The 18,594-nt window shown below is 41.5% G+C and overlaps 1 protein-coding gene across 1 annotated transcript in view; it reads left to right on the top strand.

Annotated features, from left to right (window-relative positions):
* Nucleotides 1–18,594, top strand: part of KAT2B (lysine acetyltransferase 2B) — a 45,400-nt gene that overhangs the window by 6,002 nt on the left and 20,804 nt on the right. Inside the window, exons 2-6 of the mRNA XM_056857314.1 lie at nt 7,185–7,311; nt 12,021–12,166; nt 12,910–12,999; nt 14,433–14,614; nt 16,534–16,725. Of these exons, the coding sequence (XP_056713292.1) occupies nt 7,185–7,311; nt 12,021–12,166; nt 12,910–12,999; nt 14,433–14,614; nt 16,534–16,725 (737 nt within the window). The remainder of the gene's footprint in view (nt 1–7,184; nt 7,312–12,020; nt 12,167–12,909; nt 13,000–14,432; nt 14,615–16,533; nt 16,726–18,594) is intronic.

Genomic DNA, 18,594 nt, shown 5'->3' with positions numbered 1-18,594 from the left:
AATTAAGTGGGGTTTCTGTAATGCAGTGTGTAACTGAGACAGATATATCTTGAAAAGGGGTCTATTACAGAGTACATGCATGAAGAGAGCCAACAGTTTGCAGATCCATGTCATATAGACCTCACTGGCAGGTGATTCAGACTTTGAAAGAAAGCTTATAGACATTTTGAGTATTTTTGAAGTTTCACATTATAAGGGTGTTTGACAAGAACTTCTTTGACCCTAATCTGTGGTTTGTGACTTGTCTGAACTAAATGGTGATTCAAATAGGTGTTTGGGTTGCACCGGAAATCTATTTTCCAGAGGATATTAACATCACAGGAAACACTCATAGAATTAGCTGCCTGGTGGTCACTGTGTTCAGCCGAGGCAAAGTAATAGTTTGAGGATCAACCATTGTTTTCACGATTATTGGTAGTTTTTATGTTAGTATAATATGGTGATTAGGTAATAATTAGATCCACTGGACTAGATTCATTGGCAGAATAACATAAACTGAAATAATTCTGACGTGATCACACACATATTGGTCAGAAATACTGCTTCAAATTCGTGGACATCAGGGTTGCGTCCACATGGTTTTTGCAAGACTTCGATCACTTTTCTTCTTCAGGGCATCCACATGACACTGTGCTGTAATTATCCTTTCCCTGTCCTCGGAAAACTCTTTCCCAAACCTGCTTCGCTATGAACTTATTTGGGAGCAGCAGAATCCAAGTGCCGTATCACATTGTCTGGATGTGCATTTTAAAAGCTCCTGCCCAGATAGGGTTCCTGGAAATTGTGGGGCAGTGCTGGAGAAAGGGGAGTATAGGGGAAGCTCAGTGGAAATGTAATGCCATAGTGTTCACTGCCATTTCGTTCAGGGGAACTGATCTCTGTAGCCTGGAGATAAATTGTAATTCCAGGAAAACCCCAGGCCCCAGCTTGAGGTTGGTAACGCCCACATTGGTGGCATTTGCCTTTCCGCCACCCCTTACACCTGCCATTTCCCCTGCCACTCTGCCAGAATGCTTTTTAAGAGCTCTTTTGTTAAAAAAAATTTTTTTTGCAATGCCACAATGCTATACCATTTGTTGATTTTTTAAAATCCCTGCAAAGGTGCGGTGGGCACAAGTTTAGGAAAAATGCTGGCTGACAGGGGAAAGGACTCAGAAAACTCCTGTGTGGAAACTCGGCCTTTTGGCTGAAGTCAGGTGTAATACTGAGATTCTGTATTGCATGTTGTCAAAGATGTGTGAAGTCAACTGACAATGTAATCTTAAGTATTACTAGGATGTAATTCATACTGTGCTTTATTTTGTAGCCCTAAGCAAAGTTACATGCTTCTGAGTCCAAGGGAGTCAATGCAGTCTCAGCGACCTTAAATATTTGTGTTGGGAGTAAATAGGGCTCCTGAGTTTTTAAAATTACATTTTCTGATGGAATTAAGGCTGGAACCCATTCCTCTGAGACTGGCGTAGTTTAATGTGATACTCCTTTGATACTTTGCTTAATATCTTGCTGAAACACAAGGCAGAATGTCGAGTCAGCAAGCAGAAATCTCCTTTCATGCTGTTCCCATGTAGGCTAGGGTTAAAAGAGACAGTTGTTTTTCTTTCTGGTGGGAAGAACTGGTGGGAATACTTGTGAAGCCTGCAAAAGATGTGCACATAAAAATTGTTGCTTTAAAATCCCTTGCTTTCTTGCACCTATTCCTCTATAGTTTTCAAAATTCTTAGAGCCATTAAGCTTGAATTCTGTAGGATGAAAACAGAGTTCACATGTATGTTACCTGGTTCTATATGCATTTGTCATCTTAAAGATAGCAGGGAATGTATTTGCCACACAACACCCTTTGGTTTATCTGTTTATCTCTCTTGCTGTTTCATTCTTCTTTGCATCCTATTGGTCTGACAGCAATCATTACGGTGAAATGTATTTGAAATAAATCTTTGCAACTTTGTTAGGTACTTACCGTGCATTCCTGAAGGGGGGAGGGAAGCTCCATAGGAGCCAGCGTGACCCCGCGGCACTTTATGCTACGGCACAAAGTGGCACGGATTCTGGCGTGGGGGCAAATACGCCGGTGCCGGGGAGCCACAAAGATGTTTTCTGTTCCCAGGACCACTTTACATGTTGTGCTAGAACATTTGCGAGAACACAAGCGAAATCCAGCAATGTCCTTTCACTAACACAAGAGGTTCTTCAGGAGCTTACAGCCTCTTGCGCAAGCCAAAGCAAGGGAACACTGACTGTGTTAATTCTTTTGCAGGCTGTTGTACAAGTGATTGTGGAACAGTGCCAGCGTCTGTTTTCCTTCCTTGGATTTTGTCCAATGCCAAGGCCATTTCCATTCATTTTAATAATTTGCTTATCTATGCTAAGTATAAGCATACGTATGCTAAGTATAATATAAATAGTATTCACCAGAAAATCAACTGCCATAAAGAATATGAATGGAATAACCATAAGAACCCTGATACGTTCTTAGAATGCTGCACACATACATTTGAACATTTATAGTAATGCTTAGTGACACACATCACAGATGAACTCTAGCTTGAAATACTTGCATGTGTGTGTGTGTAAAGTGCCATCAAGTCGCAGCCGACTTATGGCGACCCCTTATGGGGTTTTCAAGGCAAGAGACTAACAGAGGTGGTTTGCCAGTGCCTTCCTCTGCACAACAACCCTGGTATTTCTTGGTGGTCTCCCATCCAAATACTAACCATGGCTAACCCTGCCTAGCTTCTGAGATCTGACGAGAGCAGGCTAACCTGGGCCATCCAGCTTAGGGCAAATACTTGCATAGGGGAAAAGAAACAGTATTCCTCGATTAACACCCAAGATGATGTAGCAAAAAAGAAATCACATTTCTTCCACTTGTGTTACTGAATGGAAAGGTACTAGAATTTTAAAATCTGTAGCACTTTTCCAAAGTGTCCAAAGTATTTCATGATGTTATTTCAGGACAGTTTGTACACATGTAGCTAAAATCAAGTTGCCTCTGAGTGTATTTGCAACAGGCAGCTGTACCCCCTCTTGACTTCCTGGTTCTATGTATTTGTTTAATTAGGTGTGCTTGCCCACAAGCTTATAGCATCCATGCACATGTACTGTTTCAGCAGTACATGAAATGCACATTGTGTGTACACTTACAAATACAGTATGTGATGTAATCCATACAAATACCATGAAAGTATACCAGTATTATTGCCTAAAGCCAGCTGACAAATTCATGGCTCAGCAGCGTTTTAAACCAGGAACTTCTAGATCATGAGTCATGATGCAGCAGCCATGTGTCTCTTACCAGAATGAAAACTGAAAACCTCAGTAATTATAAACCACTGTAATATGCTAGGCTTTATTAAAAGACATTGAAGTCCTGAGCTACAGAGGTGGGGAAGGTCCATGGCTCAGTGGTAGAGCATCTGCTTGGCATGGAGAAGGTCCCGGATTCAATCACTGGCATCTCCAGTTAAAAGGATCAGGGGGACGTGAAAGACCTCCACTTGAGTAGACAACACAAACCTTGATGGACTGGTGGTCTGATTCAGTATAAGGCAGCTACATGTGTGTGTTCTCTGAGGTACATCCTTTATACAGAGATTATGATCCTGAGAACTCTGTTAGGTCACCATCATCACACACATGGAGCTTTTTGAGTTTGTCCCTAACAGCATTTCCCACTCCACCCTGGTACTGTATCATCATCACCAACTTTTTTAAAATCCCCTGATCAAGTCTATCCCTTCCATGCATACAACTTCCATGTAGTTCTCTGGATCACCGGCGGAACTTTAGTGTTCCTAAATATTAGTGTTTTGTTGTTTACCATTTATTTGAAGAAAGGGCAGTAAACATCCAATGTGTCAAATATATACATTAATAACAATGATCTTTGGTAGTGTATATAATCTGCAATCCATGCTGTGGGCTAAAACGTGTCATTAGAAAAATGTTCATGATAAAACTAATCCATAGTTATGTATTTTCCAATACAGACTGAGTCACTACATCCTGGACTCCTCATTGATTAGCGTTTTGGTTCAGGGAATTTAATAATACTAAGTTGTATAATGATACTGAAGTGAATTACTAAATTCTACAAAACAACTCGTCCAGTACTGGATTTCTTTCTGGTTTGGGGAAAAGAACTATTGTGGTTTACAAAAGCACAGAAGACATTGGTGTATCTGGTAAAGCCATCTATCCAGTAACATGCATTTGAAAAAATTAAGAATTTATACCAGAATTTGCAAGATGATTCATAGTAACTTTCCCATAGAATTCCACTTTACCACCAGTGACCAGATGAACCTGAGTTTCCTACATCTGTCCATAATAGTCTGATTCAAAAGTAACACACTCAACAGTGGGATGCTTTGGGCTGTGATCCACAAACCAGATAATAGTGGAGCATTGGGATGATGCATTCACATCTGTGTCTGAGGGTGGAAGAGCATGTTTAGTGGACACAGGGTTTCCACTAAAAATGATTATTGGTGTTGAGCCACCTCTCCAAGAAAGTTTATGAATGCTTATGAGTACTGGTGTCAGCATGTCATGCATTCCTTTGCTAGCTGCTTCCAATTATGTGAGGTGGGATGAGAAATTCTTGATATAATTATGGGTAAGTGATCCTACTTGTTTTGAAGGAAGCCATTTTCAATGGCAGCTCCAGGTCATAGGTAACGTTTAGTTCCTCCGAAGTGCCTACAATACCTATACATATTGTATAAAAAGTAACAAATAAAGACATTGGCTTGGATCCCATGGTAAATGTGTGGTAATTGAAGAAGGGAGCCATTTTGCTGGTTTCCCCCTTTCCAACTGCCCCCACATTCTGTTCCTGGGAGTCCTCCCCCCCCCCCCAGCAACATTTCAGATAATTTTGGGCTACAGCAGAAGGGGGAGGTGAGGAACTCCCATTCCACTAATGGAAATCTTTTCACACAACAGAGAGCTACCAAGGGATCCAAGCTCAGGGGCGCTTATGTATTCCACAAACCTTATTCAATGCTGGCTGTAACCACCAATCTTCTAACAAAGAGGAAACATTATTATAATTCTAGTCACTCTAGCTAAGGGGAGAACTATATGTTTCGGTTGATTCCCCACCTCAGCGCTCTAAATTCTCAAGGAGGTAATTTCATATGTTCTTTTCTAATGAAAAGCAGAGGAGTGACATTTGATCAAGTTGCATGAGACAGTCGGGAGGTGGGGGGGACACACACTGCAAAAGTCTCAAAGCCACTCAACAGGATGTAATTTAAGCTTCCGAGGAATGTGTGTTCTCTATTGTGCAAAAATATTTGCCATGCTGGGGTCAAGAACAGAAGGCATACGCTTCGGCAAGATGTACTTGATCTGAACGCTCTTTGCTGCCTTTGAAGGCTGTTCCGAAGGATTCCGTTGGTTCAAAATGTTCTTGCCACCTTCTTAGCAGCTGTGAGCCGGCGGGAGTATGTGACATAAACGATAAAGGAAGAACTGTGCTGCCTCCCAGTTTACTTGTGGTTGTTGTTTTAGTATTATTAACTTTTAAAGCCCTAAATAGCTTGGATCCAGGATCCCTTGAAGTTGACAGAGGAGGACTTCCCGTGAATCTTTTCTTTGTCTGAAATAGGCTGGAAGTTGTGATGGTCCCTGTGTTAACGAAATTTCCTCCACAGTCAGACCAGCACAATTCTTCCCTTTAAAAGGATGTTTACAAGTTGCGGTGGTGGTGGTTTTTGGTTGACATTTTGGAGTGTTTTACCAGACTTAAACAACTGTGGACAATTAAATAGCAAGTTAGTGTTTTATGAAGATATTAAAATATCATTAAGTCGAGGGAGAGGGAGGGTGGGGTTGGAATTTTGTCAGTTAAATATCACTTGTTTGGGAAGAGTTAGCCGGAAGGAACAACTGTGTGGCAACAAAAACCGCCTGTCATTCAAAATGCTTTTCTCTTTTTCTGTGGGAGGGAGAGCTGGAATTAATTCTTGGCAGTTCAGCTCTGCCGATGACAAGGATCATGCATCTGTTTGTTTGCATCCTTGACGCTAATTATTGTGCAACAGTATGGTTTGGTGTGGTTACTCAGCCTTTATGGATTTTAAGTTTGTGTCATAAATACAGCACAGCCTGTCGGATGTTGTGCTCTCTTTATGACATTATGTTTATGTCACAGGGTCACAGGAGCAGAGTTGTCTATGTTTGATAGATTTATAAAATCCCAGCTTAATATTTATGGATATTGGTTGTGACCCTCCCCAGGATTTTTGCTTATAAACAGGAATACTTGTGTGTGTGTTGCGGGGGACACACACAAGCGTTTATGTAGATTATGTAGTCCATACTGAGGACAGATAAACGTGAGCAACAGACTTGCCATGGTATATCTGCAATTTTTTTAAAATGAAAAAAAAAAAACCACAGAGAAGTGTTGCTTTAGTAGTTTCCCGGTACTTTCTATTCTGCCATTTGACAGGTTGCAAATCCCAGCACTTGTAAAATATTTATATTGGATGGTAAAAAATGTATGCATTGCTAAATGAAAAGGCTCCCTCCCCCTGCATAGTAGTAGGACCAGATACATGTCATGACTGCTCGGCTGTAACGTGACAGCACTTTACACACACACAATAGAAACGTTATGCTCAATAGTACATGACGAACACAAGTTATACAGTATTATACAGGCTGTTTCAGAATTAATGGAAGCAGTACTTTGCAGTGATGTTAAAGCTGTTGCATTATTTCAGCAGCAATGGTCTTGCATGCACATCTCATCTGCGATGAAAAAATTTGCTGGTAAAGTTCATGATATATTCCATTTAAATGTTAAAGCATTTCCTATGTCTACCATCATTCCAGCAATAGAAACCACTGTCTTCTATAGCATGAGTGGTTAGGTGCACTGGACCCTATGCTAAGAAATGCAGGGGTAATGTTTGGTTCATTAGGGGAATGGCCTTGCCAATTTTCTCGGCCAATATCTCTTCCACTGCTAATATTTACACGACCGTAGGAAACGATTCTTTATAAGTTATGGCTGCTCATTTCGTTTTGTGTATTTACAGTAACAGAATGATTACGTTGTAGCGATACAGAGCCGCTACTTTATGAACATTAGTGATGATGCGCCAGATGTTTGCATTTGCCAAAATTCATGGAATTCTCCTCTTTCCCCCTCTCCTCTCCCTTTCTAATCGCAGGCTGAAGAATCTTGTAAATGCAATGGCTGGAAAAACCCTAACCCACCTCCTACTCCACCCAGGGCAGACCTGCAACAGGCAGTCGTGTGTCTTACTGAGCCGTGTCGCAGCTGTAATCATGCACTCGGTAGGTTTGGTAGCTTTTCACCTTCTGCAATTTCAGTCCGTTTATTTGAAATCAGAGCTTGACTTTTAATCAAAAGGTTTGGGGGAAAGCAGCAGTAAATTACAAAACAAACTGATGCTTTGAATTTTAATTGATTTTAATTTAACGTGATACGTTTAATAAAAAAACACACATTGTGCACACATTTTCACAACTCTCAGTTTCAGTGATGTGCTCCAAATTGAGGACAGTGAACAACAAGTAAGGGTAAAGTGACAAAAAACGGAATTAGTGCAAAATATAAATGAAAACAGGTTAAACTAGATTTTTTCATTTATGGCCAACACTCGTTTTGGTACTGTGATTGGGCAGGGCAGCACATAATGGTACAAACTGAATTTTTGGCTTTTAAAAGGTCTTGAATATTTTTTAACCCCCAGCATCTCTATTCAGGCTCATCAGAAAATTCTTACACTTTTGCATTTAATTCCTGTTGGAATTCTCATGAGACCAGAAGATCGTAATAATAAGTCAAATAACTTAAATTGTTTTTCAGACTTCTGGTCCTCCTGAAAACAACTTTATTGGGGAAAACAGAGCCCATTCAATAATAGCTGTGTCCTCTTGGTTTTGTATCTGGATTTGGTTAAGGAGTTGTATGTTTGAATAGCCATCACAAATTAAGCAGTTTATGAATACAGTTTCCCACTTAAATAAAACAAAAATGTTCCACTGGGAGAAAAAATCCAGAAACCCTCCTGCTTTGTACATGCATGTGTGAATCAACCCCAAGAGAAAAAAGGAGTTTCTTCATGCTGCTAAATGATCTATATTGTTTATTTATTTATTAAAACATTTATATCCCACGGTCAGAGTTCATTGGTTCTTGTAGGTTATCCGGGCTGTGTGACCGTGGTCTTGGTGTTTTCTTTCCTGACGTTTCGCCAGCAGCTGTGGCAGGCATCTTCAGAGGAGTAACACTGAAGGTCAGTGTTACTCCTCTGAAGATGCCTGCCACAGCTGCTGGCGAAACGTCAGGAAAGAAAATACCAAGACCACTGTCACACAGCCCGGATAACCTACAAGAACCAATTTATATCCCACCTTTCCTCGTGGTTCAATAATAATAATAGTTTAAAAATTTTCTGTTAAAACCAAAAATAAAATGGCAAATCCCAAATCTCTCTTCGCCCAAAAAAAGATGCCTGCCATTCAAAACGCCTCAAAAGCCCTGGTCGATGCCAGATGGGACACCCTGAGTGGTAGGATAGCCAACAGATGGCTGTCTGACAAGTCCTAGGGTTGCCAGCTTTGGGTTGGGAAATACCTGGAGATCTGGGGGGTACAAAATGCCATAGAGTCCACCTTCCAAAGCAGCCATTTTCTCCAGAACTGATCTTGGTCGTTTGGAGATCAATTATAATAGCAGGAGAATTCCAGATGCCACCTGGAGGTTGGCAACCCTACTGATGACCATAGTTAGTGCACAGGGACATATGGAAGGAGACAGTCCTTCAAATAAGTGGGTCACAGGTTATGAAGGGCTTTAAAGATCATAACCAGCACCTTGAATTGAACTCAGGAAGAGACTGGCAGCCAATGTAGCTGTTTCAAAACGGGCAACGTATATTCCTGGTGGCTAGCCCTTGGCAATAGTCAGGCTGGCACATTCTGGACCTGTTGGAGTTTCCATATTGTCTTCAAGGGCAGCCCCACATAGAGCATGTTGCAGTAATTCAAATGTGAGGTTACAGAAGCATGGGTCATCATATGCCAGATCAGCTGAGTCTGGGTAGCAAGAGAGTTGGCCAATCAGATGCACTTGATAGAAGGTGCTCCCTGGCCACCAGGCCAACCTGCTTTTCAAACAGCAAGGCGGGGTCCATGAGCACCCCCAAGCTCTTAGCCTGCTCTGGAAAAGCTGACATCACTCCATCTGGGACAAGTGGATTTGGTCCCTCTAGAATATCTAGAATATTGGAACATCTTTACTTTACTAAGGTGCTTGAGAGAGCAGTCTGAAGTAGGTCTACTCAGAATCCTATTCAGGTCTATTCGATGGGGCTTAATCCCAGGAAAGTCTTTTTAGGAATGCATTGTGAGTCAGCTGTCCATGTTTGCAGGCTACAATCTACAAAATCAGGAAAGCAGGTAAACCCCCAATGATACCAGCTCTTGTACACAGATGTTAACACAAAATTAAAAAGGAAATAGGGAATTTTAAATTCACCAGCTGTCTTTGGGTGGGGGATACTTTGAACACTATTTGAACACATGATCATGATAATCTGGGCAAGGCACTGGGTTCAAAGATTTGACCATGTAATTAATTGCTGCTGGTTGTTTTTTTGTTAGCTGGCAATTCAGCAGAACTGAAAGGGGCAGCTGTGTAGCGCTTTCCAAAATTGAGCTGGCGTTCTAGAACAATACACTCAAGACACACAGATTGAACAACCAAGGTAGAATTGATTGTTGTGATGCCCGAAACACAAACGATTCGCCAAATTATAGCATAGTTTATTATTAGCTTGATATTGGTTGCAAAATATCTGAGAAAATCTTCCCGTTGTTTTTGTGGAAGAGGAAAAGTAGGTGTATACACTGTAGATGGCAGGCTGGCTTCTTAGTAATAGCACAGGTCCACTAATACAATGGAGGGAGATATAATTAGTTACATCTACAGGGAGAAAAGGACCTTGAATCACAGGCAGAGAAATGTTTAATTGTTTTTTTTCCTTCTCCCTCTTTACTGTTGGCAATAGCTGATGACAAAAGTGCCGTCACAGTTCAAACCACGCTGTCGTTAAAATGACCGTGTAACTAATTTCCCAATTAGCCTCCTGCTGTTAGACAGTTATAAGTGCCATTTATTAAGCTATTACAACACTGATGCATTTACTGTTCTTTAGTTTTCATGAACATACTACTAGGCTTGGTAAAATGAAGGGTTTTTTTTGTTGGCGTAAAGAACTTTGAACCAGTTATTTTATGTAGGGGCTGATGTACATTACATTTATTGTTACAGCCATTGGCCAGCATAAAATAACAAAGCAGTGCAAGTACCTATATAACATTAGTAATAGGGGCTGATGTGTTTTTATCCACAAGGACAAACTGATGACACTGAGTTGAATCATGTCTTTCAGCAAATAAGGCGACTCCTGAGATGATGGACTCTTCTACAGATATCGGAGTTGTAAAGGAGCCCCGTGGCACAGAGTGGTAGGATGCAGTACTGCAGTCAAAAGCTCTGCTTATGACCTGAGTTCAATCCCGAAGTTGGTTTCAGGTAGCCGGCTCATGACTCAGCCTTCCATCCTTCCGAGGTCGGTAAAATGAGTACCCAGATTTCTGGGGGTAGATGACAGTGTAATGTAGATGACTGTGGAAGGCAATGGCAAACCACCCCGTTAACATAGTCTTTTTTATCTATGACAGGATGTGATGTCACTCCATGGGTCAGTAATGACCTTTACCTTTTAAATGCATTAGAGGAGGGAATCTGTTAAGAAGTCTCAGACTGACTTTGCCATTTGGTACAGGTTTTGGGACATAGGATCTGTAGTTCTTCACAGAGTAACCAGTTAACCAAGTACTTCAGCTGCCAGTATCTGTGCACGGATCCAGAAATCTCTCATATTCTGTTCTTTGCATAGTGGAGATATAGCCACAGCCCTTCGGTACAAACAATCAGAGACCACTTGCTGTGCTCTCAACAATGGAGCATGTTAAAAGCATATTGCGGAAAAGCAGGAGAGACCTATTCATTGCAATGAGGAATGCAAAGGTAATTACAGTAGAGCAAGGAAGAAGAATGGGCCGTTGAGTCACAAGCAACTCATGGTGACTCCAACCATGGGGTACTCAAAGCAAAAGAGGAGCAGAGGTCCTTTGTCATTGCTTTCCTCTGCATATCAACCCAAGACTTCCTTGGTGGACTCCCATCCAAGTACTGACCGTGGCTGACCCTGTTTAGTTCCTAACATCTAACAAGCTTGGGCTAATCCAGGCTGATGAGGCTGCCAGAGGTAGGAAAAGAGGTAATGATAGTCCCCTGTGCAAGCACCAGATCAATACTGACCCATAGTGTGACATCACATCACAACACTTATTAAGAAGACTGTGTTTATGGGGTGGTTTGCTGCCTTCCCCAGTCATCTACTGCCTTCCCCTGTCATGGACTGCCTTCCCCAGTCATCTACACTTTACCCCCAGCAAGCTGGGTACTCATTTTACCGACCTCGGAAAGATGGAAGGCTGAGTCAACCTTGAGCCGGCTACCTGAAACCAGTTTCCATCGGGATCGAACTCAGGTCATGAGTAGAAATTTGACAGCAGTACTGCAATTTACCACTCTGTGCAACAGGACTCCTAGAGCAAGAAAAGGGCTTCAGTATTCCTGGAGCCCTATTGTATAGTTTACTTAGCATAACAGGTAATCCTGTGTTTGCTGTTAAATAGAAAGGTTTGGGATTAACACAACAAGAGGAAGATCTGATAATAATCATTTGGAATTTACAGGGAGAATGAATACTTCCATTTCAAAAATATAGGTGCACTGGTGATTTTCCTAGAAGTGACACTTTAGCTACACTTTGATAGGGGCTAAATAAAATATCTTCATAGGCCAGATCCAGCATGTGGGCTATCCCTGACACAGGCCATGGCCTCAGTCCCTTTGCTGTCAGCTTTGGGGTTTTGTTTGTTTGTTTGTTTTTGTTTGTTCTTAGCTGCTCACGTTTCCCATTTGGAGAATGTCTCTGAAGAAGAAATGAACAGGCTGCTGGGAATTGTGCTGGATGTGGAGTATCTGTTCACCTGTGTCCATAAAGAAGAAGATGCTGACACTAAACAAGTCTATTTCTACTTGTTCAAGGCAAGTTGTGTCTTTTGTTTTCCAAGACAATTTCTGTGCTGTTATCCTGCATATAAATTCCAAGACATTGGTTGGCTTTTTAAAAAACGGTGAACAATAGGTCATCTTCCATCTTTCCAGACTTTCTGAGTACCATAATTCTGGGCTGGACCCTCCCATTAGAGGATACACAGTGCCTTCACTCTGTAGGTAACCTTAGTAGTTGCTGAGAAGCAGTGTAATCCTAGAGTTATACTGTTCTAAACCCATTTAAGTCAATGGGTTTAGAACGGTGTAACTCTGTTTAGGATTGAACTGCAACACAGCTCCATTTTGCTATCTGCTTTCTTTGGTACCTTTATCAGAGTTAGTAGCTTTTTCTTCTATTACCATGGCCTTCTGAATCATATTGGTTCCTGTTTACAAAGAAGTGGGGAAAGCAGAAGCAGAAATTAGCTACTTCTGCTATGAAATAGAAGCTCATGACCTTGTCCATATCGGGTCCAGATATCCCAGATAGTTTTTCAGTTTCTAAAAGGAGGGTGCGTCGTTTGCTTTTAATGCATACTGGCAATCTAACAGTGCAATCCTAAAGAGCATAACTCCAGCCTAAGTCCATACATTTCAATGGATTTAGACCGGAGTAACTCTACATAGGATTGCACTATAAATCATGATCTCTGCAAGACTAAAAATTCTATATTTTTAAAATGTCAGTTTTAACATATAGTCATTAAACTTTTTTTTTTTAACTTTTCCAACAGCTTTTGAGGAAGTGCATATTACAGATGGGGAAACCTGTCGTAGAAGGATCTTTGGAAAGTCCCCCATTTGAGAAGCCTAGTATTGAACAGGTAAAATATCTACGTGGGCAAATAGCGCTACCATGCTCTTGCTTTTCACTGGCATCTTTTTTTATTAAAAAAAAAAAATCCAGGAGCTTTAAAAGGAAATCAAGAACTTTATTAAAATAGGACCATAATTTCTCTGTGTGAAAGCAAAGTAAGATGACTGCTAAAGGTTCACCTGAGGACAGTGTTCTTCTTTTTCATGCAAGTGGGCATTGTGAATCTATTGCATGCATTTCAGATTTCAGCTTGCACTTTCGTCAAATGTATAATGATTCTCTTTAGCTCAAGTAGTATTATTTTTAATGTATTCTTTTGTACATGTCTGCAGAGAGCCCTTTGTTCTTTAGTTCAGTGCCCCTGGAAATTGGATGGAAAAAGCATCTTGTAAATTGGAAAAATCCACCATTAGCAATACAAAAGATGAAGTTTAAAAGGAATCCAATAGATGATAGCAATTTGTATCACTACAAGACCCCTAGGTAGGTAGCTGATATCTTTAGAAAACAAGGTCCTGATTCAGAAAGGTAACCATTGTTGTTAGGTATTTGGTTATCTATATTTGTTGTGTGCTGAACAAATAAGAGTAGTCTTCTTGCTTGGGACTGCGCTGCTGTTCGTGGCTTGTGGGGAAGATTAAGTACCTATTTGCAACTGGGTAGACCCATCATGTCTTCCAATGGAAAACTGTATTTGCAGTTTATAAGCCAGCAGTGGCGTTTTGTTTACACTGAAATTATTGCAAGAGATGGCAGATCAGATTCATATGCAAAAGCGAGGCTTTCCTGTTGTTGGCTATGGACGCGGAGCACTTGGCACAGTAGTGGAAACTCTGTTACTTGCCTCTGTGCTTCGATCATTGACTTCCGTCGAACTGAATCAGACTGAATCAGTACTCCTCAAGCGAAGTAGTCTTAATGTTTTGCAGCTTGGTTTGAGAGCGCGCTCTGAATTCACAGCCTTTAGAGGTGCATTCAGATGCCAAAAGAAGAACTGAGACACAACTGAGCACCACTGGCTATTAAAGGGGAACCTCCTAGCTGGTTACTTCTGTGGTATCTCTTCCTAAAGACAAAGTTGATTATCATGCATCTAAAATCTATTTGTAGCTGAATTGTGTCTGTCAAACAATCTTGACTGCTCTTGGCAAGATCATCAGTGAAAGTATGTAAGTGTGTCATCTAATGGGTAAATTAATCCTTCCCTTTTTTTGTAAGGATTACTGTCCCAAGTCATGTTGATTCCATTTTACAGAAGCAGAGAGGCACCTATACTGGATTCCCAGCAGCAATCAAACCCCAACAATATAATGGGGGGTGAGGGTGGAAAACACAGAATTTATAATAGTGATAATGTTTTGGCAGCCTAGTTCTCCATATAGGTATACTATTGGTTTACTAATTATCTTAATTGCCTATCCTTTCTATCTCTTCTTAAAGGGCGTTAATAATTTTGTGCAATACAAATTTAGTCACCTACCATCAAAAGAGAGACAAACAATAGACGAATTGGCTAAAATGTTTCTAAATCGTATCAACTATTGGCATCTGGAGACTCCTTCCCAACGAAGGCAGAGGTCACCTAATGATGACATTGCTGGCTATAAAGTTAATTATACGAGGTAACAGTGTTTTGTTTTATGGATCTTACATGTATCTTATGCAATTACTGCAGATCAGTTTGGTGACCACTTGCAATGCTCTGGCTCTTTCAAATATAACAGAAAGCCACGGTTTGTAACTACATGAATGAGCCTGGAAGACCCTTGGGCTTGCATGTTCCTTCCTTCTTTATATGCAGGTGGTAACACATGATTTCCTCTTCATGGGAACCATAATTCGCTGTTTTGTTGTAAAATTACAGCTTTTACATTTTCTGCAAGCCAGGAATGTGAATAGCAGTTAATTCATCGTTTGGATACCAGGTTTGTAGGTAATGCACAAAACGTATTTTGTTAGATTTGTGCCATGAAGTGTGCCACGAGAGCAGAAAATTATGCATTAATTGGCTGTGTGCAGGGGTGGAGGGTATGTGAGCTCTATTGGGCTTTACTGAGCTTATATGATCTACAAAGTAAGGCATGCCATAACACAGGGATGTTGAACTCATTTGCTACGAGGGCCGATATGACATAAATGTCACTTGGTTGGGCCGGGCTATGGCTCGCCATCCCAGATTGAGAGCGGGGGGTTTCTGCCTCGGTTGGCTCATGGGCTGGATATATCTTCAGCTACTATAGTCCCCCCTTTTGGATGCACACCTTAATGTGGCGAGAGGGTTTATGTGTGTCAGCGAAGCTGGGAGAAATATCATACGGGGTCTAGACTCTGTCAAGAGGCTAAACTCCTAGCAGAGTGACTCTAGAAAGGAAGGCACAGCCCTCATTTTGCAAGACCTGAGCAAGGCTGTTAACGATAGGACATTTTGGAGGACTGATTCATAGGGCCGTCAGAAGCGACTTGACGGCACGTCATACACACACATGCTATAGTCCAAGGTGATAGAGAACAGGGCTAGAATATTGCCATGATTCTATTCCTATGAACCTCTAACCCATATGTGATTAGTATTTTTTTATATATATAATAAGTCATTAATGGTAGACATGTTCTGACAGGGTTTTTTTTTTTTTTTGTTAAACACACCCTTTAATTGGACTGATTGTGAATATACAGTTTAACATTTTTGGAGTTTCTGTAGTGCTGTTCTGTAGGATAAGATGTTGAAGCATTGCTTGTGCAGTGGAGCAAATAGTTGTAAAGAGGATAGTTAATATCATTTCATGGCAGTAGGGATGCCAGCCTCCAGGTGGGACCTGGAGATCCACCGGAATTAAAGCTCATCTCCAGACTACAGATGGAATGCTTTGGAGGGTGGGCTTTATGGCATTGTGTCCCACTGAGGTCCCAATCCTCCCCAGGTTCCACCCCCAAATCTCCAGGAGTTTCCCAACCTGGATCTGGCAACCGTACCCCCATCCCCCACCGGTATCCAGGGGGGGACCTGGAAACCCTACATGGCAGTCTTGTTCCATGTACACTGGCTCCCAATTTGCTTCGAGGCCCAATTCAGAGTTCTGGTATTGATTTTTAAAGCCCTATATGGCTTGGGGCTAGCATACTGTTTTCTCCCATATGGACCAACCCATTCACTTTGGAGACTCTACTTCGGGAGCCCCCACCATCTCACTAGACGGGGTCTTCTTGGTTGTGATGCAGAAACTTTAGAACTCCCTTACCAGTGAGATTTGCCCTTCTCCCTTGATTGTTGTCTTCAACCAGCCGGTGAAGACTTTTTGTTTGGCTTTGAATTTCCTCACTAACTCCTCCCTTTTTGTGTGCTTTTATGTGTTTATGTGCTTATATGTTCTATTAAACCTCTATATTTAAATATTTTATTTATTGGGGTAGAAAGGTAGCGTAGAAATGTAAGAAAGATGTAAATAAATAAATAGTTATTAGACTATAGAATGAGATCTTTTTCATATTTAGCTTGGGTTATTTGGCTATCTCTTATTTTTATGTCCCTGCTCCTTGGTAGATGGCTGTGTTACTGCAATGTACCCCAGTTTTGTGATAGTCTACCTCGATATGAAACCACACAAGTTTTTGGAAGAACACTGCTACGCTCCGTCTTTACCGTCATGAGACGACAACTTCTAGAACACGCTAGGCAGGAAAAAGACAAGCTTCCTCCTGAGAAACGGACACTAATCCTCACACATTTTCCGAAGTAAGGGATTTTCATGTGTAGACTTGCAATCTTTATGAATTTGATGTGCTGGTTAAGCCTATGGCTAAAAAGATGAAGTTGTCTATTTTGATCTTAGCAGATAATCATTTAATGCCTTTTCTCTTGCTAGTTAGATAATCTACAGATGACTGCAGTGTACTGGTTTATTTATTTGTTGTTATTTATTTTATTGATTTCACTTATACCCAGCTTTCCTCACCAAAGGGGACCCAAAGCTGCTTACATCATTCTCCTCTCCTGCTTTTTATTCTCACAACAACCCTGTGAAGTAGGTTAGTCTGAGAGTGTGTGATTGGCCATAGGTTACCTGGCGAGCTTCCATAGCAAATTCAAATGCGGGTCTCCCAGATCCTAGTCCGACATTCTAACCATTACACAACACTGGTTCTGATGTATACCCTGGAATCTTCAGTAGCCAAGCCCAGGTATGCTGTACCTGAAGAGTGACAGTGCCATCCTAAGCAGAGTCCCTTGACTTTCAGAGGACTTAGAAGGGTGCAACTCTGCTTAGGAAGGCACTGTGAGACACTGGAGATATAAAAATAATAAGGCCAAGGCTGATGGTGCAGAATAGGTTAAAAATATGTTTTATTATTAGGGAATTTTATCTGAGCAGTAAAATATATTTTACCTATTTTGCACCATCTGCCTTATTTTTTTATCTCCTGTGACTGGTGCAGCCCTTTTACTTCTCCTTACTGTGAGTCACTGAATGGGCCACAAGCCATGCACCAGGTGTTGGCTGTGTTTATAACAAGAAGAAGAAGAAGAGTTGGTTTTTATATGCTGACTTTCTCTACCACTTAAGAGAGAACCAAACCGGCTTACAATCACCTTTCCCTCTCCACAACAGACACCCTGTGAGGTAGGTGGGGCTAAGAGAGTGTGACTAGCCCAAGGTCACCCAGCTGGCTTTATGTGGAGGGGTGGGAAAACAAATCCAGTTCACCAGATTAGCCTCCACTGCTCAGATCAAAATCCACCACTCCAAACCACCACTCTTACCACACTGACTACACCACCACCACTACACCACACTGGCTCCCAAACTAGAACTGCCTCTCTTTAGAGCAAGGCATTCTGGGCTTGCATCTCCTGGATGTAAGGGCTTACAGTTTCTTCATTAGCCTGGTTGGTCTTGGAAGCTGTTCTTACTGACTGCGTTTGGCCTGTGTGGTATCTGAACCCCAAGTTACGGTTGTATTTTCTAGGGTTGAGGGGAGTCGGGGCGACTGCGCTGACCAATGCTGGTCTGCGTACACACTGGTGGACTGCGTCCTTAGCGATTGTGTGTCGTACAGCGATGTGTTAGAGTTACATTAAGGTTGGCTAGATAATTAATACCCCCTTTCAAGTTAGCTTTTTTGCCACTTTAGGCTGTAATTTCCTAAAGCCTTTCCTTTTGAGACCTGCTTGACATCAGCATAGTGCCGTGCATTGAAGTGCCTCGCTCTGCTCCGTTGTGGCAGAGCCGCAGAGATTTCATTTTACAGGATAATTGCAGCGTAGTAGAAGAAATGTATTCATGTTGGCTTACACATCAAATGTGTTAGCGGAACAGTAGAAAAAGACGTGTCATTACTTACCCCCCCCCCCCTCACCCCGATGCTACTGGTTTAACAAAGAACAAATTTCTCAGCAGCAAGGAGTTGCGCTTTAACCGTGGCCACTTCATCATGACAGATAAAGGTGAAATGGTATTTCTGATTAGGCCGATTTGTTGTCTGCCTTGTGGCAAACTTTAATATGTTCTTTTTCAGGCACAGCCCTTTAGAAGAAAAAGAGAGAAAGTGTGTCTTGTTATAAGCTGATGGGCCGCCTCATTAGACTTACTGGTCGTAGAACGTG

This window comes from Euleptes europaea, chromosome 11, assembly GCF_029931775.1.
Source record: "Euleptes europaea isolate rEulEur1 chromosome 11, rEulEur1.hap1, whole genome shotgun sequence".
Taxonomy (NCBI): domain Eukaryota; kingdom Metazoa; phylum Chordata; class Lepidosauria; order Squamata; family Sphaerodactylidae; genus Euleptes; species Euleptes europaea.
The sequence above is the reverse complement of the archived record's forward strand: the minus strand, read 5'-3'. Positions and strand labels throughout refer to the sequence as shown.